The 25,270-nt window shown below is 35.1% G+C and overlaps 1 protein-coding gene across 4 annotated transcripts in view; it reads right to left on the bottom strand.

Annotated features, from left to right (window-relative positions):
• Positions 1-25,270, bottom strand: part of LOC139974565 (uncharacterized) — a 135,385-nt gene that overhangs the window by 43,401 nt on the left and 66,714 nt on the right. For 3 of the 4 annotated variants that reach the window (XM_071981798.1, XM_071981794.1, XM_071981795.1), the window contains exons 12-25: positions 24,092-24,227; positions 22,884-22,987; positions 19,622-19,792; positions 16,405-16,620; positions 14,719-14,896; positions 13,619-13,690; positions 8,533-8,685; positions 5,660-5,776; positions 4,831-4,982; positions 4,023-4,245; positions 3,394-3,545; positions 2,486-2,643; positions 1,284-1,357; positions 401-561 (exon numbers count right to left, since the gene is read on the bottom strand). In XM_071981798.1, the coding sequence (XP_071837899.1) occupies positions 401-561; positions 1,284-1,357; positions 2,486-2,643; positions 3,394-3,545; positions 4,023-4,245; positions 4,831-4,982; positions 5,660-5,776; positions 8,533-8,685; positions 13,619-13,690; positions 14,719-14,896; positions 16,405-16,620; positions 19,622-19,792; positions 22,884-22,987; positions 24,092-24,227 (2,067 nt within the window). The remainder of the gene's footprint in view (positions 1-400; positions 562-1,283; positions 1,358-2,485; positions 2,644-3,393; positions 3,546-4,022; positions 4,246-4,830; positions 4,983-5,659; positions 5,777-8,532; positions 8,686-13,618; positions 13,691-14,718; positions 14,897-16,404; positions 16,621-19,621; positions 19,793-22,883; positions 22,988-24,091; positions 24,228-25,270) is intronic. The other variant, XM_071981797.1, reaches the window with a different exon arrangement.

Raw genomic sequence — 25,270 nt, 5'->3', positions numbered from 1 at the left:
TTAATCTTCTCTGATCTTCACTTTGATCTGGCCTCTATTTCATTCAAGCATTGTTAACAATGTCAATTCTGCAGTCTAACTTGGTTCATGGACTGCTAACGTCAATAACCTGTGCATGAGCTACACACTCATACAATTTCATACACCAAGTTCCAGAATAAACCAATTTATTGTGATGCCAAAAAGAACAGAATATCTCCTGCCAACAACTTTTATACCTGTATCTATTCCAACATCATTCCTTACACATTGAATAGTTATGATACTGATGTCGGTTATAGGATGTTAACTGCAGCTGTAATGCCTCAAGTTGCTACGTACATCTGAGTGAACTGACCAATGGATACTATTTGTCAAACAAATTCTTTTACGAACCAAATCAAACAGACCTATAACTCACCCTGAAGTCTTCAATGCTACTAGCTGAAAATCCTTTCTCGTGAACTGGGTTCAGAGTAACTTCTTTGTGCTCCTTTTCACCATAAACAAACAAAGTGACTGGACCTGCAAGACTAGCTTTCTCATCGTCTCCAGTAGTCACATACACATGCCAGTCATTTTCTACATGAGAGAAATGAATAAGATTTGTCATTTTGTGCAGAAATGCATTCAAATTTTGAAGAAAGTACATCTATTTCCACGATCCATTAACTCTTATAATTCAAATTTCTTTTTTAGCATTTATAAAATGTCCCACCATTAGAAAGTCACAAGCACAGAGAATGTAATCATAGTTGCATCGGAAATATCCAACGAAGACAGGCCACAACAGTGAGTCATCACTAAATCAATGGTGAAATTTATCTTGCTAGGATCAAAATGAAAAAATAAAACCACTCAGAATAATGTTTGCAAAAGGTTGGAAAACAAAACTCAAAAAGAAGAAAAGGTGAGGATAACTAAAATTTTAAAAAAGGTAAGGATATTTGAGGATGGCTAACCCCACTATACACTTCTTATTATTATATATGGAGAATTTATGCACCATTCTTAGGGAAACACTTCTCTGTACTTCCCCAGATATGCTCAGATCCCCTGATACACAAATTACATGGAGTAAGGCAATTTTGCTACTGGTTCACTAGGCAGAATATGCAATGTGTTATCTGAACAAAACTGAAAATCAGGATTGGGAGAGATTATTTGCTATGCTGCCTAGCTGGTACAAAAGAATAAAGCTGATAATACCTCATAGGTGATGCTCAAATTATTTGACAAAATAGAATATTTTCAAGTCTGTAGAATAAAATATGGCTTTTATCAGGAAGGTGAGATCAACATACCTTTGATTTTTCTTTTTTCTGTAAGCACAAGTTCTCTTTTGATTAATTTGTCATCTTGTCCTTCATCCAGCCATCTTGAAGAAAAATTAAAATTAAAGTGTAATGAAAGTTTGCAAACCTTGTAGTAAGTGTTCTCCTGCTATTAACAACCTTTCTTGATAATGAGCAAATAATGGAGCACAAGTTTTTGTTTCAAATTTCCTATCGGTTTTCTGAGAAACAAACCCAGAGGTCATTGGTTCAAATCCCTGTTCTAGCAGTAACATTCCTTTTCTCCTTTCCATTTGTTTATAATTTCCAAGTCAGTTTTCCATTGTTCGTTCAGTTCACACTGGTATCATTTGCTACTAATATAATAGGTAAAACACTGTAAAAAGGCACTGAGGAATAACTAATTGCAAGTATTAATGCTTCCATCACTATTATAATGTCAGAAGTTGATGGTAGTATCACTTCAAAACTGGTTTGATTACAACCATGGACGAGACAGGTATTTGATGATTTATAAAACTAATGTACACAGATTGTCCAGTATTATTTCAGGGATGAGACTGAGCCGGGGAAAAAAAATCTGAAATTTATATATCGCCGTCCTGGGGGAGGGGTTTAAGGGGAAGGGGTGTCCCCCTCCACTTTAGGATTTTTTTGTCAGGTAAGGAGGGGTTAAATGCAAAATGGTGGACTCTAGATGGAATCTATCACATCACGTAACTCGCCAAAAAAGTGTGGAATTTCTGCTTGTATAATTTATCCATTAGCTTTTTTGAACCAAAAAAAGGCTTTTTTGCTTGCTTTGTGCTATTTGATTCCACCACTGGTCAAATTCGGTGTTCCTTTCCTTCACAGTCCAGCATGTTCGGCAAAAAAAAAAAAAAAAAAAAAAAAAAAAAAAAATTAAATAAAAAAAATTAAATAAAAAAAATAATAAAAAATAATAAAAAACGCGAATTACGAGAAAAAACGCGAAAATGAAAAACAAAAAAATCTGAAATCCGCGTTTCCGCGGAAGAGTCTCATGCCTGTTATTTGTAATACCTGTCACAACTGTAGGCAAGTAAACCTGTCTGTGTGTATGTCTCAGCTACAGTGAAAGTTAAGGGCTTGCAGTACCGGTCACATACACTGTCAGGTACCTGTCACACCAACAGGCAATTGAACTGTGTACCAGTCACAGGTACATTTAAATGAGATATTGTTATTACCTGTCACATCGGAAGATATACTCTGATTTAGAATCTTTGCTTTCCTTGACAAGGATCTCCTTACAGAACCAACCAGCCCCAGCTCCAGTGCCATCATGCTCCACCACAATAGACTTTAACTTCTGTACACTCACAGCTTCAAGCTCAAACATGTTGGTCTGGTAAACATCATGCAGAGAAAAATGAAGAATATGAGAATAGTAATGACAAACAAGCTTTCACTGAGAATTGTTAGTGAAGGTAAATAGGAGAGGGACAGACACATAGTCAAAAGTAGGAGGCTGCGGGGGCTGCAGCATCGTGCAGCCAGGCTGCATAGAAAGTTATGTTTTGTGTTGTGCTACTTTTGACATGCAACAGGCACTGCTGGGCTGATGAGATAATCTCTATTGTTTGATATTGATTCAGCCTTACCTAAGTATCAAGACCACATGTTAAAATTTAGCAAATAAAGATTTCATAATTTACTGATTTAACGAAGCTCATTGCATTTGGACAGATATGGTAGGCAGTGATTAGAACTTAATATTAATTTTGGCCCAAAACAGACTTTAAGTTACTTAGACGTGGAATAAAGAGGATTATCAGAATAATTGTTTTGATATGTCAAGGGTGTCAGTGTAAATCTAATTGGCTCCAACAGACCTGTCTCTTACTACTTTTGGCAGAATTTCAGGTTAATAGTAGGTTTACCACTTGAAATGTTGCAGTATTGTAATACAGGCTAGCTGTGATAATGAACCCCCTTAGTTTGTCCGCTAGTAGACAGGAGACAAACTTGAATAACACCACCTGCTGGACCAATGTGGTTTAATCTATAAACTCTGGGTTTAAACAGCTTCCAAATTTCAAACTTCATTTATACCTTCAACATATTATTTCTCGTCATTCTGACGTATAAAGCTCACCTGTCCTTCCTGGAAAAGTTCCTTATCTGCTGTTTTGTGTAATAGTCTCTTCCCTGTGTCTCCCTTCTCTCCAACCAAGGTAAGGAATACATTAGCATCTGTACCCGAACCAGCCTCCCAACCCGTAGTGACTTGAACAGAATATTTGTTGACTGTAAAAAGAGAAAAGAAGGAACAAGCAAAGACATGTTTAGCACATTTGATGAAATAAATTACTGATTGGTCATCTGTATTCCTCTTAAATTAGCTTAACGATAGAAAAATGGTAATTAATGCACAAATATCAATTAGTATTTTGATGTCACCATCAATACATTCATCATCACTCAGACTTCAACTTGTGTAAATAAACAGTCCACATTCTCTGTGAATAACTTTAACATCAAAACCTCCGGGGCAGTAGTTTGACGGGGGTAGGGGGGGAGTTCAAATCTGAGGTCTATACTGAAAACCTAAATATATTCAGAAGGTCTTTTATTCATTTATTCAATTATTCATTTATTCAATAAGAAAAAAATAAGAAGACAATTAAATCATGCTGTGAATGATTATTAGAGTGTAAGTGTAAACTATGATACGAGATAAGACATGGTTTAATATTCATAAAATCTATTTGATTTCCAACTTACTTGGGAGAGGTTTAGTTCCAGGCCTCACAGCAGCTGCCTCTCGCCAAACAGAACCGTCGTCTTCTCTCATGGCTAACCATCGATTCTTGAACTTAAAGGTCAGTTGTTGCCCGGAGTTCATATCTTTCATTTTGACTTGATCAAGTCTCCAGGCAGCCTTTCTACTGATGGTGTCTAGACCGACTCTAATCTTGTAAATGTCTCCAAAATCAGATAGATTGACCTGAAAAATTGTAAAATAATTACAGAAATTAATGACTGATTTTTCAGGACTTCCGATGGTAAACGCATGTGCACTGGTTCTTTGGACCTGATAGTAAATAGAATGACAGAAAATTGTCTACTCTGTTAAGTTTCAAGAATGAAAACACCTATTTTTTTATGTATATGTTTTCTTGAACCCCTAAAACTTGTTAGACAGACACGAAACTAAGAAAAAAAATTAAAACATAAAAGAGGGAAGATTAAATCAGGTTTAAGTATTTGTCCACAGGCTAATTAGATTGTACTGATAGATTACCAAATGCTCTTTCAAATCTAGACTTATAAAAATATTGCAACAGGAATAGGAAGCGATTCATTGCATAAAGAGGCATAATGAGAGGTACTTCTTGGTAAACTGTTAATAGGATACCTTGAATCCAGTCTTGATATAAATGCTCACCATCATTGTAAGTAGCTGTTAACATTCCCCTGTTACTCTTGTTTGGTGAAGGTTTACTTTTAGTATCATCTGCAGTTATACTGAGCTGAAATTAATGAATATATTCTACCATCAACTGTTTTCTCCTACTTAGATTTCTCTTACCTTGAAGTCATTCTCTGCTCCAGATGTAAACAACTCTCCCCCTTTGCCGAGTTTTACTGGTTCTGATGTTTTATTCTCTCCGTATACCACCAGGACTACAGAAGACTTGGTCCCACTTGTTCCAGTCTTCACCCAAACCTTCCAATCACCCTCTTATATCATGAAACAAAACAGAAATAAAGAAACATAAAAACGTTAAAAGTTTGAGGGTTGACAGTCTTGTATCAAGGCAACACCTTCTCATATGACTTTTACAATGTTAGTTTATTCCCTGGTCATCAATTAGTAACTTAACACATCCACGAACCCAAACGTGCACAATTCAAACAGTTGGGCCTGGAGCACTACAGTGCGCTACATCAGTCCCCTGAGATATAACAAGAAACAGACTTGTGACTTGTCACAGATTCAAATGAAGCCACTTCAAAAAGTTAACTGGTAAATAAACATAGAACAAAGAGGGAACAAACTACACTATTTGTTTGTGTGTGCTACCCTGTCCTCCACAAAGTTGAAGCACTAATTTCACTTGCAGGATGAACTGAAGGATAGAACCAATGTTTTCAAAGAAGTTTTGAAATTACTTCTGTTGAACTAAAGCATTTTAATGTGTGAACCAGCTAAATAGCAAATTAAAGATGATGCTTAGGATATGTTGTATGTTAATTCTATGAACTCATTTCAAGTTAATGGCATTCTCACCATTAATGGGACTCCAAACATCATATTTCTTCGCCTACTCAATGTATACCAAACACATTAATAAATGACAATTATATTAATATGAAAAAGCAGACTTATATCAGAAATAAGCTTAATATGCACCTACCCTCATAAAATGAAGTCTCTTCACCTAGAGGCTCAGGATGGCTCACCGCAATTTCATCCTCTGTTGATGATTCCTTCGTTGGTTTCTCCGGTACAACGGACACCTTTTTAACCCTCACTATATTGAAAATAAAAAATCGAGACTACCTTTTAGCAATTTATTTTAGCTTGATTATAACAAGAATTGAGACAAACAGCAGAAACACACTACAAGCAAAACATATTTCATGTCAGGAACATCCATTAGGCAAGAAGAGGAAGTGAAAAGGTTGCTGCTACCCTCAAGATATTGTGCTCTATTTTTGAGGTATTTCAGGCACCGACCCCATCTTCTTGTTTGCCTTGGAAAAGCATTGAGAGGAAAAAAGTCAACCTTTGAAAACCAAATACAAAAGTAGCATACATGTACTAAAGGCTTGCTGCGAAGTGCAAAAATATCTATGCTCATGATTCCAGACATGGTTAAAGAGAAATTTACTCTTTAAACTTTGCTGTCTGTTGGGATGTATATTAGAAAAGATATTAGTTATCATATTAATGTACAGCAGTGTGTGTTCGAAATATGAAAAGGAACAACCTCGTGGGTTAAAAGATCATTGGTTTCATCCTGCAATGCTAAGATATGCTAAAATTTAGTACTATTTGTATCACTTCTTCTTTAACGGTCGTATGTATCCAAATTATGCAATGTTTTCAAGAGGTTTCAGGCACAATTAGTTTCAACGTTGGTGAGGAAAGATTCTCTGAAGAAATTTGGTAAAACCAATATTTAGAATTTGACAATAGCTGACAATTTGTTGTTGTTTTGTTTACAAGCATGTTTGGGAACAAAACAGATGACCATTCTCAAGTTTGATATAGATGTATGTATATCTGAAATGAAGGAGATACATTTTCCTAATTGGAAGATCAATTTTTTAATTAGTGGGACTCAGGATCTGAGTTTACATCCAAGTGATCTTTGGTATATATTACTCTAGGTTACAATAGTAAACTGTCCTGTATTATTGTATAGGTTTTTATCACAACTCAATTGTAATTAGTATGAGACTTGGATGCAGATGATTCACCTGTTCTCATTAGTTCTCAGTAGTGTTTGACATAGGTCTACTCATAACTGATAGGGGTGAAGGAGAAGATAGGGGAGGAGAAGGAGGGGAGAGGGAATGAGGGGATGGGATGGGATGGGAGGGAAGCAGGCACTTCAGATAGGTTATTTAATATTTTAAGGTACATTGATCCACATAATCCGGCCTCCCTGCAGAAATTATATAAGAAGGTACTGAATGAATTTCAAAGATTTGTTAAGTCAGTCAATTGTAAGTGACAGCAACATGTAATATGTTTTCTGTTAACAAATCACATATATTGGTCAGTATTAATATTAGTATGAACAGGTCTGGACAAAGCAGCATATGTTGGTGTCATCATAAGAAGCAATGACCATGTATATTGTAAGAATTTGCCATACAATTGCAAATATACACAGTATCCTCCTAAATGGGCACATTTGTCCAATCTTTTATAGTTTTGTTCCCCAAAACAAGTAACCGCCTTTAAGCTTGGCATGAGAACTGCCTTTTACTACCATGCAGGCAGTTTACATTAACAATACTTATATACAATATCAAGGTAACTGTTACATCCAGATGCACCACAATTGTAAACCGGGGTGAAAACACTATGTACTATGTGCCTAAGATCTTATGCCATCCAGGAGAGAAGTGTCCCCTCCATTTTAGAAAGTTTGGTCAAAAAGGAGGGTGCCTACGTAGATAGTGCTATTAATCACAATATATCACATTCAAGAATTTTAGGTTGTACTACACATACATGTTGTAATTGATGTATTGCACAATAGCATTGTTTGTAATATCCATATTCTGCCTGGTGGCTGATGGGCCGAGCGCCCACTTTATTTCCTTCTGGTGAGGGGGGGGGGGGGGGGTAAAGCTACAGCAAGGATACATGGGTGCACCACTGATTGTAAACATAAGAATGTCATATATCATCTTGTATAGAATGGCAACACAAGTTTCTGACAAGTCATTCCAATAATAGGAGAGAATGAAGAGGGAGATTTGCTTTTGTAAAAGTGGAAGCAAATCTGCAGTCTCTTTGGTAGATTGAAACATCCAATATCAAATGAAGAATTTGTCTCCTCTTCTACCCCCTCCCCCAGATGAAATCACTGCAAAAGGAATTTATGTAAATATTAACAAATTGTAAGTCTATACAAAGTACGCAAACAGACTGCTCTTTAGATTGTGATCTGTCAACTTCATGACAACATACACTACATACACCACCAAAGGAAAAGTCGACCATCTGTTGAGATCCTTGTCAAATATCCTCAGAAATAGATAATTGACAAAACCACAAACAAACATGAGATAGACCATTGAGTGTTTACAAATCCTCCTGTAAATGTTATCAGCATGTACACGGCCGCTGCAAGACAAGTCATTTCATTTACTCACAGTGTAGATAAGGGTTTTCCAATCCCTCTATACATGGTTGGGAATCCAGATAAGCTGTGGGAAATAACTAGACCTCAGGCATGTGTCTTCCTGGATTTGAGAAGTATGTCGTGCAACATGATCAATCAGAGATTTTGTGAGATCACAGACCTAAACTTAAGCACCTCATGACAGAGCACTTCAAAGTTAGTTATTAATAATATGTCAAAAGAGACTGATGTTAATGACAGCGTGAAAATTGCTAAAGAAAGTTATTAGTTTTGTTAGTGTTGTTATTATAAGTAAACCAAAGAAGGCAGAGCTTGGAAATATAGATTGAAAGAGAGTTCAAAAGTAAGTTTGGATAATATATAACTAATAGCACAGCAAACACTACTCAGTTTTAATCAAATACCTTTCGGATCAGTTTTCTTTTTATTTTGGAAGTCCTTAGCATTGGTCTTGGTATTTTTACCTCCTTGCTTTTCTTTGCCGTCCTTTTTGGCAACCTTCGGGGGCAAGGATTGTTTCTGTATTTGCTCTGTTGACTTGCGTTTTTTCAGAGGAGCTACAAACCCCAAGTAGGATGAAAAAAAAAGGGGACATATTTTTGGATACTCTAAAACAAAAACAGATGGAGGATAAAAAAAGCATCAAAGCTTCCATAAGAATGTCAATCCATACACATGACATGATATAGCAGCCTTGTAGTGAATCCATCCTCTTATTTGTATTCTAGTATAGGTACCAGACACTACTCAGCCTATTGGAATTGGATTCTTACACGTACTATGGGTATCTTGGAATCCAGCATAGATAATAATGAACAATTAAGAACTTGTATTAGGGCCTGGAGCCTTGTACTGATACTCACACCAAGATAAAGTCTACTTACAAGTACTGAATCTGAATCTGCTTACCATGTATGCACTTCAACAAAGATGTACTTTTGGGGTTATTGTGTTCACAAAGATTGACAAACTGTTGACCCCAAATGACCATTGAACTTCCCAGAAAACAATAGGCTTCTTGTACTTAATGAGACGGATCCACACACCATACCAAGTATGACGTTGATCCACCATTAACATTTTGAGTTACCATGTTTACATGCAGCAAGTGTCACAACACACACACCATCACCATCGCATAGATTCCTTTTACCTCCGGCAATGAATCAAAAATACTATGATGTTTGTCTTCTCATACAAAATGGTGCAAAATAACTTGTAATTATTAAAGAAAACAAGAGCATCAATGATGCAGTATCTCAATACTGGAAGTTCTAATTTCGATTCCTAATTTCATATCTTTTCTCTGTCTCTACAATTATCATTATCAATCATGATACAACAAATATAGAACTTGCATGTACACTACTTTTCCACGAATAGTCTCTGCAGGTTACACTTCATCCTGTGAGTGTTGCGAGTGTCGTTGTAATACAAGGCTCTTAGGTATCCTTTTGTTTGTATGCTTTTTAATATTGATAAATGTAAGGTAATGCACATTGGTAGTAGTAAGCAACAGTTTACATACAATCTTAATGGTGTGGAGTTACAGGAGGTCTCTGTTGAAAGAGACCTAGGTATCTACATTGACTCATCTCTGCAACCTTCTAAACATTGTCTTGAAGCTGCTAAAAGAGGTAATAGGGTTTTAGGTATGATCAAGAGGAACTTCAGTTTTCTGAAAGAGGTCATCGTAGTTAGGCTTTATAAGCAATTGGTTAGGCCTCATCTGGAGTATGCTGTGCAGGCTTGGAACCCTTACTTTGCTAAGGATAAGTACAGAGGAGGGCTACTAGGATGATTAGTTCATTAAAGGGGGTTCCTTATTATAGGCGGTTACAACTGTTGAATCTCACCACACTGGAGCTTAGAAAGTTACTTGGGGACTTGATCCAGGTTTTCAAGATTGTTTATGGTTTCGACATTTTATCCTTTACCGACTTTTTCTTGTTTGCTAACAGTAGTTGTACTAGAGGTCATTGTCTTAAACTCCAAAAGTCGCATAGTAGGATTAATATTCGGCATACCTTTTTTTTTCTAATAGGGTTGTGAATGAGTGGAATGGTTTGCCTGAGAAAGTTGTACTTGCAAGTAGTGTGAATGGGTTTAAGAATGCTTTGGACAAGCACTTTAAGCATTGTAATCGGGTCTGAGTGTCTGTGTCTTCAGTTTTTTCTCTCTCTCTATAGGGTCCTTGATGGGGACTTAAGTGTCCCTCCTGATCCTTTTTTCTACTAAACTAACTAAACTATAAAATCACCTCTGGATTTTTTTTTTTTTTTTACAAATTTCCAAAATACGTAAATATGACATCCTACCTTATCAGCACTGTGCTAAGCGAATGGCCTAACCACCTTGACGTGTATGTCAACTGTTAATGGCTTGAAATGGGCTAAGAATACTTACTCAAAATATCCATCTCAAAAAGCATCTCAGACAAACCATCCATCTTCAATCTTTACCAAAGTGTAAATTTTAATTACATATTGCATACATTCCGACATTATTTTGTGCTTATTTTCAGTATTTTACCTTTTTTGAACAAAAAGAAATGTTACGAACTTGAAGTTAAACATACCTAATTCGTTACCTATTAAACTCCATGCAAGTTCAATTAGAAATGTATGCTAAGGCCAATCAAACTGGAAAGCAAATTGTACCATCGTAACTTGTTTAATATTACTCTAGAATGTTACCAGATTGATGTAAAGAAATAATAACAACTAGAAACTACTCCAATTAAAATACGACATTCCCTCTTTAAGACATAGCACATACCTTCCAAACAAATGCCGATTTCCAGCAAATTGAAAGTTGTAAACTAAGCTACGGTTTTTTTTTTTTGCAAACCTATCGTTAGGCTACATTTCCCATTGACTTAGTGTGGTGGTTAGGCTAACATGTGGTCGAAGGTTGCAGTATTTCATGGATATTTTAGTTTGAGTTAACTGCGTCACAATTTCAGCGAATAAGGAGATGCTTAGGCAAGATTTTCCGTTGACTACGTCTGGTGTTCGGGTACCATGCGCGACAGTAGCAGCTAGGAAAGTATGTTAAAAGCTACGCAAAGTATTGTTTTTTGCACAACAATGATTGGACTACAAATTAAACGTAGCAGTCAGCAGTACAAAAATGTGTATATGTAATTAGCGTGCAATACACTACACACGGTACAGGAAAATTGGTCGCGAGGGTAGCCATTTTCGTATATCTAACATGTAGCTGCCATGAGTTTGGCCAATCTGCTACAAACCATGCTTGGAGGTGGGGCTTAATCATCAAAAACAGGAAAACGTGGGCAAAAGTTCCCTACAAACAAGTTTTGGAGCGTGTGCAAAAAGGCATGAAACAAACTGTGTTTCGGTCCGATTTGGCCCGATTTGGACATAAATCGGTGAAAAAGTCATAGAATGAGATATAATTCTCGAATAAAAAATAGTAACTTTTGTAGGCCTATATGATATATGCTTGCTCTGGAAATTCCAGAGAAAAAGAACTTTGTATGAAGATGCTGAAAAATTTTTAAGAGAAGAGAGAGTCCCACTAACTGTTACAATATCTCTATACATGTAATGTATTGAGATAAAAATGACAATTTTTAATAACTGGCATGACAGCTATATTTTATGTCATCTCTTGCATAGGATATCTGCTTCATTTCTTCCTTTTTCTTTAAAAAATTACCAAAACTTCTAAGAACTCATAAATGTTCATATAAATTTGCTACTGACCCAGCATGAAATGCATGTAGGACACACAATTTGCTGGACTTTTCATCACGGGAAACAGGCCAAAATGTGTGTTAGTGCCAAATACTATTACCTTTCTGGTCCAGTATTTGCACTTAATTCTGCAAACTCTTCCCCATTCCCCTTCCCTCCCCACCCCGAAATCTGAGGTACAACTCTCCTCTGCTAGTTCAATTGAATTAAATCTGTTGCTGCTTATAATGTGTCCGAGATGCTAAAAGAATAATGTCATTCAATTGAATACATATCATGATTATGACTCAATATTTATATATGACTGTAACCAGAGTGTTTGTTTTTTTGTTTTGTTTTTAACCCTGCAAACATCCCCTACTACTTACTACAACTACACATTTCATTTATATGTAAATTGAACACATCATGTTATGTACTGGTTATGTTGATACCTTTATGACACAGACATCAAAGGAACGTTTCATCCCCTCCCTCCCTCCCTACTTCCCCTCCCCCTTCCCCTACATCCTTCCCTGTCTGTTTCCAAACTTTATCACGACAAATGAAAAGTCAACTAAATATCGTGTCATACATTGCCGCAGATTGTAGGTACGCAACGATCAGAGGAGTTCAATCCATGTCGGGAGAATTTTGATGGGTTATATGTGCCATGTTAAGCACCACCCATGCTAGTACGACAAAGATTAAGTGATATGTCTAATGCACGGTAAGTGACATCACAGTCAATCAATCAAATATTGGACAATTTGCAAGGCCAAAAATGGCAATAGAAGGTAATAAAACATGCTAACTGCGAGATTAACCTTACAGCCAGCCATTTACGGTGATACAAAGGACTTATTGGGGAAAGAATAGTATGCAAATGACTTTCATAATTTCTATCATAATACATGTTGGATCAACTGCATAGCATCGATCATATTCTTCAGAGTCCAAAACAAATTAATGTAAAAATTGTCAAAGCCATCAAACAAAGTTTGGACAACTGGTTACGCCAAGCAGCGATAACACATGATAAAGATGTTTCTGCTGTGCTGAATATGTTTACATGCTTCATTAAACATAAGTCAACACTTTTTATCTTTATTAGGGTAAATGAAAGATTGCATTGAAGATGAATGTCTGATCCCATTCAACAGGCTAAAGTTTTCTGTCAAAAAACTACTGGAGTTGAATGAATCTTAAAGCTATTCATAGTCAGTCTTGCAGAAAGCTAAGGATATACATACACATATTAATAAACATCCAGCAAAATGACAAAAAGCATGAAAAATACAATGACAAGGTATTCCATCAGTTAAACCATTACCTTAACGCTGTGTGATAATTACCCTCATAAATAATTCAAAATTCCATCTATCTCTAGAGTTAACTTCTTTAATAATTTATTCACGACATAGAAGTCTGACAATATGCAAGCATTTCTCTCATTTTTTTTTTTACCTGGAATTGTAAGATACCAGCTGTAAAGAGAAAAAATTTTACAAAACAAAATGGCAAAAACAAGGGGATGGGGGTGGGGGAGGACGGAGGGGCAGTGAGAGACACTGAAATTAACACACTTTCCCATTTTCTTTTTGTTGTCTAGTTATGAACCAATTTCATCAATTGTATAATTGTTACCATATTTGGTGCCCCAATGGCCAAACCTCTGGCACAGAATAGTGTTCACATATGCAAAGTATAAAATCTGAAGTAAAAGACAGGACAGTCCCCAGTTCTCTACTCTTATTTAAATGTCTAATACAATTTAAAGATAACAAACCTCTTTTCTTTCGATTTGCCGGTTTAGGAGTTGTCGGAGGAGTTGGAGTTTGTCGTTTTTTAGTTACACCAACTGAAAGATAAATAAACGGAGTAAATAAAGGGAAAACAAACCATAAACGGTTGGCTATTAAATGAAGTAGAAAACAACTTCAAACAAATTAAAAACAGACAGTGTTTGCTCATCATCTTTGGAATGGAATAAATCACAACACATGCTGTTCAATAGTTAATTCATTTTATAATCTAATGGAACAAATGAGTTCTTTCTTAGATGTTGTGATACAAGAATACCATACAACATTAAATTAAATTAATTTATCTTCAAATGATGGAGACTTTTGTAGGAAATTATAAAGAATGGAAAAGAGCAAGGCTATGTTAATCTTAAACGGGATTCAAAGTATCAAAGAGTACTATATACAGGGTTGATATAGGTCAATCAGAAACAGATGCTAACTTAGATCCCAACATATTGTACAGCTTTAAGGGATCTGACTCTTGTTGGCAATCTGAATTGAGGTGTGTATACGTACAGCAAAACACCCACCTAGCGGGCTTCCATCATACTTTGTATATTGGATGCAGGGTAACACTACCTGGTAAACATCATTGCAAGCTTCTGTGACTTGTGGTCAAATGTATAATGGTAATGGATTTGGCAATCTGAGGACTGCAGGTTCCAGTCCTGGCCAGATCATTACAGTGTGTCCTTAGGCAAGGCACTTATAATCTCCATTGCCTCTATTCCAGCAGGTGTGTAAATTAGGACCTGGGAGGTAACTTGTAAATGTCGTTGTGGGTGCTGGTTAGTGGCTGGGAAGTTGATGTGGTGCACTGTAGTGCCCCCTGGAGCAAGTGTTTGAATTGCGTACACTCGAATGCGTGGGTGGTACAAGTCACCTATGACCAAGGTTTAATTCTTGTAACGTCATCGTGTCAGAAGGCCTAACCTTGATATAAGACTGAAAAACCTTCAAACTCTAACTTTAACTTGGACAGATCTATGTCAAATTAGAGGTATCAACTTGTAGAGATTGTAAATAAATTTGTAGTATTACAGTTTGTAGTATTACAGGTTTGAGCTGTCATGTTCCATACCTTGCTCTATGGCTGGGAATATGCTGAGAAAAGTATTTCCATCATCAGGTAATGGATGCACTGTACCATCCAAATTGAAGCCAACAAAAAGATCAGGTTCAGCTACTGATTGTAACTTCACAAATCCTTTATCTTTCATTTTAAGAACCTTGAAGTGACAGCATTCATCCCCATCTCCCTGTGCAGATGACAAGAGAAAAGTGAAAATGAAATTAAACATTCACTAACAGGTCTTTCTTTTCTATTCTACACTCAGAAGAAATCTGAACAGTGCCTAACTTGAGCAACAACAAGTCCAGTGTATGAACTATTTTGCATGAAAAAAAAGGGTTAATGATAGACAGATAGAGGTACTTGATTAAACAAACTACACCATATTGCAAAAAAATGATTATACAAGGGAAGGACCGGGAAAAGAGAAAAAAGGAATACAATTGCCAAAAATTGAACTGTTTGATGGATGTTTGTTATGTATTTCTTTTCTAAGCTCAGCACTAAATACAAGCCGATATTCAAGTTCTTCCCACCAGTGTAGTTAGCTTTGTCAGCTCAATTGCCAAAACTTCTTTTAAAGTACAAAGAATGTCATATTTAATGAATTTATAACATGTGGAATTTTTTGTAAAAATAACAAAAAATCATGGTATATATTTCTCAGGTAACAAGAACAAAGGCATATCTGCATCCGCTAAAGAACAAAACTTTCATACTGTTTGGATTCAGATATTTTTTTATGTATGTATTACCAACACAGCGAAGAATGTTACATATAATATTATATACATATAATATTACATATAATATCAATTCACATCATCACTTGTTTAAATGACAAACTCATGTCACTAAAAAAACACAACCAGCTGGCAACAGTCCCCTGTAAGAGCCTGGTAATTGGTTCCGTTTCATGACAAATCCTGAGTCAAAAACACACAGAACAACCATACTCTTCTTGACATTTGAAATGTTAACTATTACATTTGGCTGGATAAATGCAGTACCTTGGGTGCATAGGTTTTGTTACTTTAATGCTAAACTGTCCTAACAATGTAATTTCTTCGCATCACAATACATACTTTGTTTCACAGAGTGGTGAAGAAAATGTCATGTTTTTTTCAAACCAGAAATTGTCTGGGCTATAAGATATTTAGAATTAAAACTGGGAGGCATTAACTAGTCCTATAGTAATCTTCAATTTGTCAACAAGCCCATAAGTGAGTTTTACTTTGATCGATTGTCTCGAGTTACATACGGCAACTTTGGCAAAGCCATGACAAACCAGTAAAACATTTGGCAAGAATATTGGAAATTTGTTATCATTAGTAGCGTGATAAAGCAACATACCTTTCGTTTCGTTTATTCCAGTATAAATTGCATAAAATACAATTCATAAATAGGAAAAAGTTATTATTACCACAACTAAAGTCACTTACTTCATGAAATTAATTGATGTTTAATTAACATTGACGTTGACAGCCAAAGTCACTTACTTCATGAAATTAATTAACATTTAATTAACGTTCATGTTGAAGTTTAATTAATGTTGACGTTTAATTAACGTTGACGTTAATTAATTGAAAAGTAAGTGGAATTTACTTTTGATTAACAGTCATACCCATGAGAGATATTTTCAGAAATTGTTTCAGAAATCATAGAATGAAATTAAGAGCAGGAAAGCAAAATTACCCTTGCATTGCAGCCACCATTTTTGATTTGCAGAAAGCTATGTGGCATGCTGAGATTCTCAAACATCCTGATACCACCTTCTTTAACTTTGTGCACTTTCCAGAATGCATGTTCGGATCGAGAGCCGGTCGCCAGGCATTCGCCCGAGTCCTCCAACATGAGTGTTTGCGTCCGAGATGTATACAGCAGAATAATTCCCTCGTCCCTGAACATGCCCTGCGCAATAAACAAAAATGGATATACAATTAGTTTTGGGTGAAATGCCAAAGTTAAACTCTGTGGGATTCAAGATATTGTTAAGGAGGTCTAAAGAATTGGACATGCTAAGAAAATTGCCAACTTTCAAGTTTATTAAAAATCCAGTATAAACACATGAAAGTACATATTTATAAATAGGATATGAAAAACAGTTAAAAACAGCTTAAAAAAGCATGTAATGTATGAACAAACTATAAATCAAAACTTAATAAAATGAATGAAAGTAGGTTTTGTGGAACAACACCCTGAATAAATATGGCAGCCCTATAAATGAAAGAATTTTTAAAACGTGCAGTTCGAAATTTTGGCGTGATTGTCCTATTTCTCAAATTATAATTAGTCTGTTGAAGTAGTGACTTCAGCTCGTTATGGAGTGGGTGTTTCTCGTCTCTATGAATTTTATGAGAAATCCTTTTAAAATCTCTCATGGCTACATTGTTTACAACCATACAATCATGTGCAACTATGTGCTCCTTACCATGACTTTTTTCTGTCTTCCTTGCCTATCTGGATGTGTAGGCAGGCAAGGGAAGGGTGGGGGGTTGGGATGAACATTACACAGTATAGTTTTCTGTCAATTTCAAACTCTTTGTTTTATTTTATTTCATTTGGATGATTTGTAAATAGCCTATTAGAGAACTGTGTGCCTTGAACATTTCAGTGTAAAAGAGGGTAGCAGGGTGCATTATTTGTCCAAGGTTATTTGAAGGTAATAATTAATGTCTCGGTTTTGCTTGCTTGACATTTTCATTTCACAAGGATCAAGTTCTGGATGAATGATCATAAACAGCAAGATACTCTTTTAGGAATCAAATCTGCTTCTTCAAATCTGAAAATTCAACCAAATTTTCTCAAAATGAGAGAAATAAACCCGCCTTAATTGTTACCTATGAGAAGAAAAACTTTTATAAGGGCAATTTGAAATGTCAAATAACTACATTTTCTTAAAAAATAACTACAGTATCTATTAAACAAAACTGAATTTTAGATGAGCTCCAAACGATATCACCACAAGGAATTTATGTATACAGAACTAATCAAGTGGAAGGTGCAGGGAGAGAATTTCTAGCAGTTTAATGATGTACATTAATAATTGAATGAGTTACTTATAATTTCATACAAATTTGATTCATCTTAAAGACATGTAGACTTTTGACATTTAAAAGCTTCTGGTAAAAGGGATAACATTTTCAGTTTCCTCCCGCTTATGACAGATGAAAGCATCAGTTTGCTTATTTCATGACGTCAAGATACGAATGAGTTGAAAAAAAGTCTGTGCACAACCTCAATGAGAAAAGAATTGATAAAGCCAAATATTTTAGTACCATAAACCTGGCTGAATTTATTACCCATATCAATTTCTTCTGAATAACTGCATTTCAAGGATTTTAAGATATTTTGGGCAAACTATGGGTATCTGGCAAATTCCAAAAAACCCAAATTATTCAAAATTAATATGATTCTCTCATACAGCAGTTCATTAAACATTTGTCATGAAAATATTTTCTCAAATTCTGCCTTTTGTATAACAGGTTTTATACTTACTGAATTAAATAAGAAACAATAAGAAGTAATTATACAAATGTCTCTTACTAAGAAGTAAATAACCTTCAGAAAATGAACGTTTAATGATTCCTTTTTGACCAGTCTGGGTAAAATGTGAATAACTCACAAATAATTAAAAAAAAAATAATAGGCAACTGTTCTGTGCTTTAGAATAATAATGAAGAAACCTTTTCGAGATAACAGAATGAGGTTTAAATTTTTCTGTTGTACGTGACAACACAATCCAAATCTGTTTTACCCATTCTGCCAAATGGACAAGAAACTGTGCTACATTTCTTTAACATCCTAGAGGCACTGACATTTCAACTACTCACGAAATCAACTTTATATACGTTTCCATACAATTTATTTTCATTGATCCTTACCCAGGAAAAGGCAAATGAAGAAGGCAAAGCAAAGGCAGATCCTGGGAAATTTTCTGATCTAAGTTTAGATTTTCTGAATTAAAAAATCTGTACCTATGAGGAGAATTAAAATGTTGTTCTGCGCCGGTAAAACAGTGTCTTTTCCATATCATACATGTACAGTATAGATGAGATTTCCAGGATCAAAAAAATGAATATTATAATGTCCATGTTAAGTCACTATACGTAAAACTGCTATCATGAAAAAGGAACAAAGCAAAGGAATTGGAAAGAGAAAGGGAAAGGAGTAAAAGGAAAGAAGCCAAAGGGAAAGGGACATTTATTGGACAACTAAATGATTTAAAATTAAATGATTTAAAACTAAATGATTTAAAACAAAATTATTTAATACTTATTTATTTAAACCTAAATTTGTATCTTTGTTCTAGGTTGAATAATATTAATGGTGTTATGACAACTTTTCCATACCAAGCATAGCTAGGATGGCATATTAGCAATAAATAATGTGATTGGTTATTGTTCTTAACCAAGTCTGCACAAGATGACTCAAAAAGCACATTCTAAGGACACTTTCACATTCTACACAATAGGAGATATTACATTATATGGTTACTGAATGAAGTTCACCCTTCAAAGTCTTACTGAGTGCTGGTCAACTTTTAAAATTGCTTACAATGCTTGTCAAATAGGAAAGAAATGACAAAAAGTAATTGGAAATCCTTCGTTTTTTTATGATTTTTTTAATTGACAGTATTTGTTCGTTAATATATAATAACTCGTATGGATACAATAGTGAGAGAAAACAGATATTGAACAAATGTATTTTAATTACAGGAGAATTACAGGAGAAACATTTTATGAGTTTGTACTTTTTCCATTTTCCATTTTTTTTTTCAGTAGAGACCCTGAAAAGAGGTTGGGAAACAAGAAAAGAAGAAAATACTATCTTGATATTCTTTAATGAGAGGCAAAGATTCCTTTGATTTGTTTTTATCACTGATAAGGGATCAGCAGCAATGATGACTTACCTTAACATAGCAAAAGAAGACCTTGGTAGGCCCAAGAGATCCTTTACTATCTACTGGCTTTCCCACAGCATTGAATGTCATAAGCTGTCCTGCTGACTTACAAGATTCCAAGGCCACAGTTGAGTCGACCTGTATACGAACTTTGAACTCACATAGAGGACCATTCTTGGGCTGAGGGGAACAAAATCAGAAGATAAATTGTTTATCTATCAGAGACTATAAAGAGTTAGTGAGTGATTAATATTAAAAGGCCATACAAAACCATAGCAAGAATTAGAAACAAGTTGTGAGGATTGGAAAGAACCTGTCTTGAATTATCAGACAGAAAGATATCATACCTCTCGGGACAATTTTGTAATGGTTATCCGATGACCTGGGACAATTCGGTTCGGCAACCCAAAAATCAGCTTTGGAGGTCGTTTGGGAATGAGTGAAATTCTTTACATTAATTTCAGGTTGCATTCTAAAATACATTTGTTATGTAATAACAGTACCAAGAGAAATTATCTGGCATGAAATCTATCCCACAAGTTAGACTTTTCAATCATTATGTCTTCTATGCTGGTCTAAATGTAACAAATCCATCTGCTTTGATACAGTAAGACTGAAACCTTACACACTTTATTTACAGGGAAGCAGAGCTTTGCTTTGTCAACTATTAACCTCAAACTCACGAATTCAAACCAAACAGTTGTTTTGTTTCTATAGCAACCTATAAAACCTCACTTCTGATAAGACATTAGGTTATCATGTAAGCCTTCAGTACCCATCTCCTAATGAACCATCTTGGATTAAAGAGATTTATTAATACACTACATCGATATAAAATGAAGCCTTTACTTTGAAAAACACTGTTGTGTCACATACTGTGTTATTACATTGCATCAGTATAAAATGAAAGCCTTTAGTTTAGAAAATACTGTCATGTCACAAGAGCTATAAATATCATCGCAGAACTACTACATGGTTTGCTGCAACATCATCTACAGTATGTTTTAGCTGACATGTATATCTTAAACAAGTTATTATTTGTTGTTGTCCTGTTCACACTGATCCACCTGATTCAGTCCATGCTTCTGTGACTGACATATGATTTCCAATCCCCTGGGGGAAGGAAGATTTCCCTTACACGGTGTAGCTTCCAATTTAATTTTTATAGCAGCAGTTTGCGTTTTGTCGCCGTTTTCAACTTTTTTGACAAGTCAATCAAGTTTTGTACATATCAATCACAAAGCAACCAACTAAGATATTAGCCAAGTTTTTTCCCTGTCAAAAGCGTAAATTGGCGAGTAATTAAGGACATTTGCAGATAATGAGAAAAGTGTCGTCCGACAAATTACACATTTAATATTAATCGCATACGTTTCCCCAAACCCACTAGTTTGAATTCAACCCATCAGAGATGCAGGTTTAGTTATGAGCCATTGCTAAAAATAGATTCAAAATTGTCAAGTTGGTAACTTGGTACAACCAGCGAGCTGGACTCTAACAGATCCCTGGTACAACTGCCATAGACAATCTACACAAATAAAGCATGGTGTTGTATTATGTATTGGTCAATGACGTTCGTAGCTATTAAATATTCATATTATGGGCGAGGTTTATTTGGATCCCAACGGAAAATATCTTTGAGAAAAACAAAGTTGAAAGTTGTTACATTTTGGACTTTTTTTGCCACCATTTGAAGTAAGATTTGAATAGATAAGCTAGTTATGTATGTCATTATGGCATCCTGGAGTCAGTGAGGTTGAGAAAAAACATTGAAAAGGATGCAACATGCTGCTTTAAGTACTGTATTTTGACAGAGTAGACTTGACCTGAACTAAATACAAGCAAATTCATTGTGGAAAAACCTTTGAGATTTGACAAAGCTAGGAAGGATTTGACATTCTACTCATTCCATACTTTAATTTTAATATTTAACCCAAATGTTCTCCTCCCTTTTGGCAATTCTTACTCTTCTCTTTGACATGTATCATAGCAGACCTTTAGACAATAACAGTAAGAGGCCCAAGTGAAATTGGAGGAGTTTAAGCTTGCCAAATTTCTGAGCAAGAAAGTACTGCCTCCAAGCTTTATCATCCATTGACATTTAAGTACAGTAAATATATATATATGACAATGTCAATGGCCAGGCCAAAGAAGGTGTAGTATATGAAACTAAAATTACATCAAGAAGCATAACTACCAGAGGTACAAGATGGTTAGCCAATCAGGAGAAAGCATGACTGTAAAATAGTTGAAACTGATTTCACATTGGAAACTTGATACAGACTAATGAAGGAGACAATGGTTACCGAATCCATGTTGATATAAATGCTTCTTCAAAGAACAGCACTGTATGATTCAGAATATTAATCATTCTTTGTCACTCTTTTGGTACCTCACAGATTTTTCAAATTCTTGCAGATCAATAATTAGGATACTTAATTTATCAACGATACAGTGGTAATCTTGCATCTTTTGACAAGTTTATACTTTTACACTCTTTTATAGTATGTTGGCACACTGACTTCATTCAATTGAATATCAGCCCTTTTCATTAGTGAACAAATTTAGTTTCACTTTTTTAACCAATTGATGTTGTATATTAATTATCTTTTTCAATCTTGTTCATCTCTTTCAATTTTGATGTTAGTGTCCATTAAATTGATTTTAACAGATGACAGAATACAATTAACTTGCAAGGTAATAGTTATGAATGTACAAATGTAATATTTAGAATGTAATATTTAGAGCTTTCACTGTAATGTTCTTGACCAAACAATTTTACAGTTTAAGGTTATATCACCTTTTTAACTGTTACCTGTAATTCTATGTCATCATATTTTTTTTTTTTTTTAGAATTTAGGTGAAAGGAGAAGTGTAAACTTTATTATATTTCATAAAAAAATTATAAAGTATTAACACCATGCAGCAAAGGGTGGGTGTATGACAATGCATCTGATCATGATTTCTGATCTGATCATGAACCAATTTTACAGTTTAAGGTTATATCACCTTTTTAACTGTTACCTGTAATTATATGTCATCATATTTTTTTTTTTTTTAGAATTTAGGTGAAAGGAGAAGTGTAAACTTTATTATATTTCAAAAAAAAATTATAAAGTATTAACACCATGCAGCAAAGGGTGGGTGTATGACAATGCATCTGATCATGATATGAGCCATCATCACCAATCAATGAACAAATAATAAAGACATTTGATTTGTGAGCAAGCATACATTTGGGGGGAAAAAAATCATAACTATGCTTCCATACCTGTACTGATATTTTGTTCCCATCCACAGCAAGTATTTGCTTGTTGTTACTCAAAGATGAGAAGACACAGACACTGTTCTTCAAGTGCTCCACAACAAAGAATGCTGAAATACAATGGAATAATGACTTCTTTTTTACAATACAATGGAATAATGACTTCTTTATTATAACATGTCAGGAAATGTACTCTAAATGTGATTGAAATCAAACAGTTAAAAGCAGGAATATCGATCACTTCAGATGAAAGAAATGAAGGATGAGGTACTAACGAGGCACTTCCAGACTATAACCTCGATTGATAACACATGGTAACACATCCTTGTGAGGTAAACAGTAACCAAGCATTATATCTCATGAATATTTAACAAGATATGAGAAACTGCAGACAATTGGGACAACTTCTTGATGCTAACACCATTCTAATCTGTCTTGCCATTCTATGCTTGAAATAACTCGTACTGACAGTATGAACAGTTCGTCACCTTTATCTGATAGAAACATGAATATACAGTTCAAAACCTTATTCAAATAGTAGGAGTGCTTTGAAGCATTGAGATAAAAGTACAGTTTATTACAAAGTTGTCACAACTGGGTGGGCATATCACATCAAATCACACATCCCTTACATGTGAAAACCTGAACTTTCAACCAGTGATAAAAGTGATGATGTGAAATGGACATAGCATCTGGACTTAGCACAAAGCTTGTCTGATACTGTCACATGGAGGGTTTTCCCTGAAGCCTTGTTTAAAGGGTGTGAAGACTTGCGCAAAAAGAAACGTCTAATGCCGGTAATCTGACCTAGTTTCGAATGAGGTGTAACAGAAGTGTTAGACACCACCATTGATCCCAGAAAATACACACACAGCTTACTACCGTCGGTAATTAGACACTAGTGTACAGTCAGTACATACAGCTAAGGTCAATACCCACAGCACAGTATACAAACGATACAGCGATAGACATCTTAGGTCCAGCTAAAGATAACAAGGTATCACATTTCATTACTGTCTGCATGTTGTAGAGACACGAACAAAACGTCACTTGCAAGCAACAGAAAGTTAACTTTTTCAGATGGCTGCACGCGGTTTGGGGCGAGTCTTCAATGCCTTTAATACCCAAAGCTTGTCTGATACTGTAACGTGGAGGGTTGTCCCGGAAGCCTTGTTAACTCACATAAATATAATATTGATGTCTTAGTTACTCACCTGAACTCATCTTGGTATAAGGATCAGTTCCTGCTTCTATGGATCCATCTCCTGTCACGTGGAGGGCTTTCCCTGATGCCTTGTGTACTAACATTATGTGATTTCCTGTTTCAAACTTCCATTTTTCTTGATCCCACTAAATGAAAGAGATGAAAGTGGACTCACAAGATTATCAAAAAGACAAACAGAAAGGAAGGACTGTTACAGATCAAACCCTAGAGTTTAAAACGGAAGATTTCTGGGACCAAAAAACACAGAGTACTATATATAGGATGTAAACAATCGTGTGCAAAGTGCGAAAAGTAGAACATCTAAAGTAGAACATCTACCTTAATTAAGGTGGTAGATCTATACGGTGAGCCTGGTCCACTGTGTCCTATTTACTCATGTCTTATACCATGATTAGTTACTATATGAGAGATTCATAGTTATTGGACTATAATATTTACTCATGTCTTACACCATGATTAGTTACTGTATGAGAGATTCATAGTTATTGGACTATAATATTTACTCATGTCTTACACCATTAGTTACTGTATGAGAGATTCATAGTTATTGGACTATAATATTTACTCATGTCTTACACCATGATTAGTTAAGTACTATATAAGAGATTCATAGTTATTGGACTATAATATTTACTCATGTCTTACACCATGAAAGAATATTCACCAAAAGGAATTACTTCCTTAGAAATAGGTTACTAATGCAATTGATTAAGCTGAACTCACAATGCAGCACAGTAACCGCGGCTGCTGTACTTACAACCAAAGTTTCTAAGAGATAATTGTAGTATATCTTACAGTTTTGAAAGCAAATCAATTTAAAATGTTACAATGTACAATCCCTACAAAACAGGACTGGTTGCCATGGATATTATTAAAATCAATCAACTAATAACAACAACATCCAAAGTGAGGTGTTTATATTCAAAATGATGGAAATGATCATAAGAGAGCTTCTGCCAAGAAGACATGATTTACAACTGATGCAATAACAACCATTTTTATTCTCTATTTTTTGTTTGTCATGTTCTTCTTTACTCAGTGTTTTAATAATGGTTTATACCGGCTCTAAAAGTGCAGTAGATAGTAGTCACAGATCTATGTAAAGCCTATTGCATTATGTATCAAATGCAATCCATTGTTTGACTGTTTGACTCGCAATATCAGAAAC

This window comes from Apostichopus japonicus, chromosome 9 (assembly GCF_037975245.1).
Source record: "Apostichopus japonicus isolate 1M-3 chromosome 9, ASM3797524v1, whole genome shotgun sequence".
NCBI lineage: Eukaryota > Metazoa > Echinodermata > Holothuroidea > Aspidochirotida > Stichopodidae > Apostichopus > Apostichopus japonicus.
This window is presented reverse-complemented; position numbering and strand designations above follow the sequence as displayed.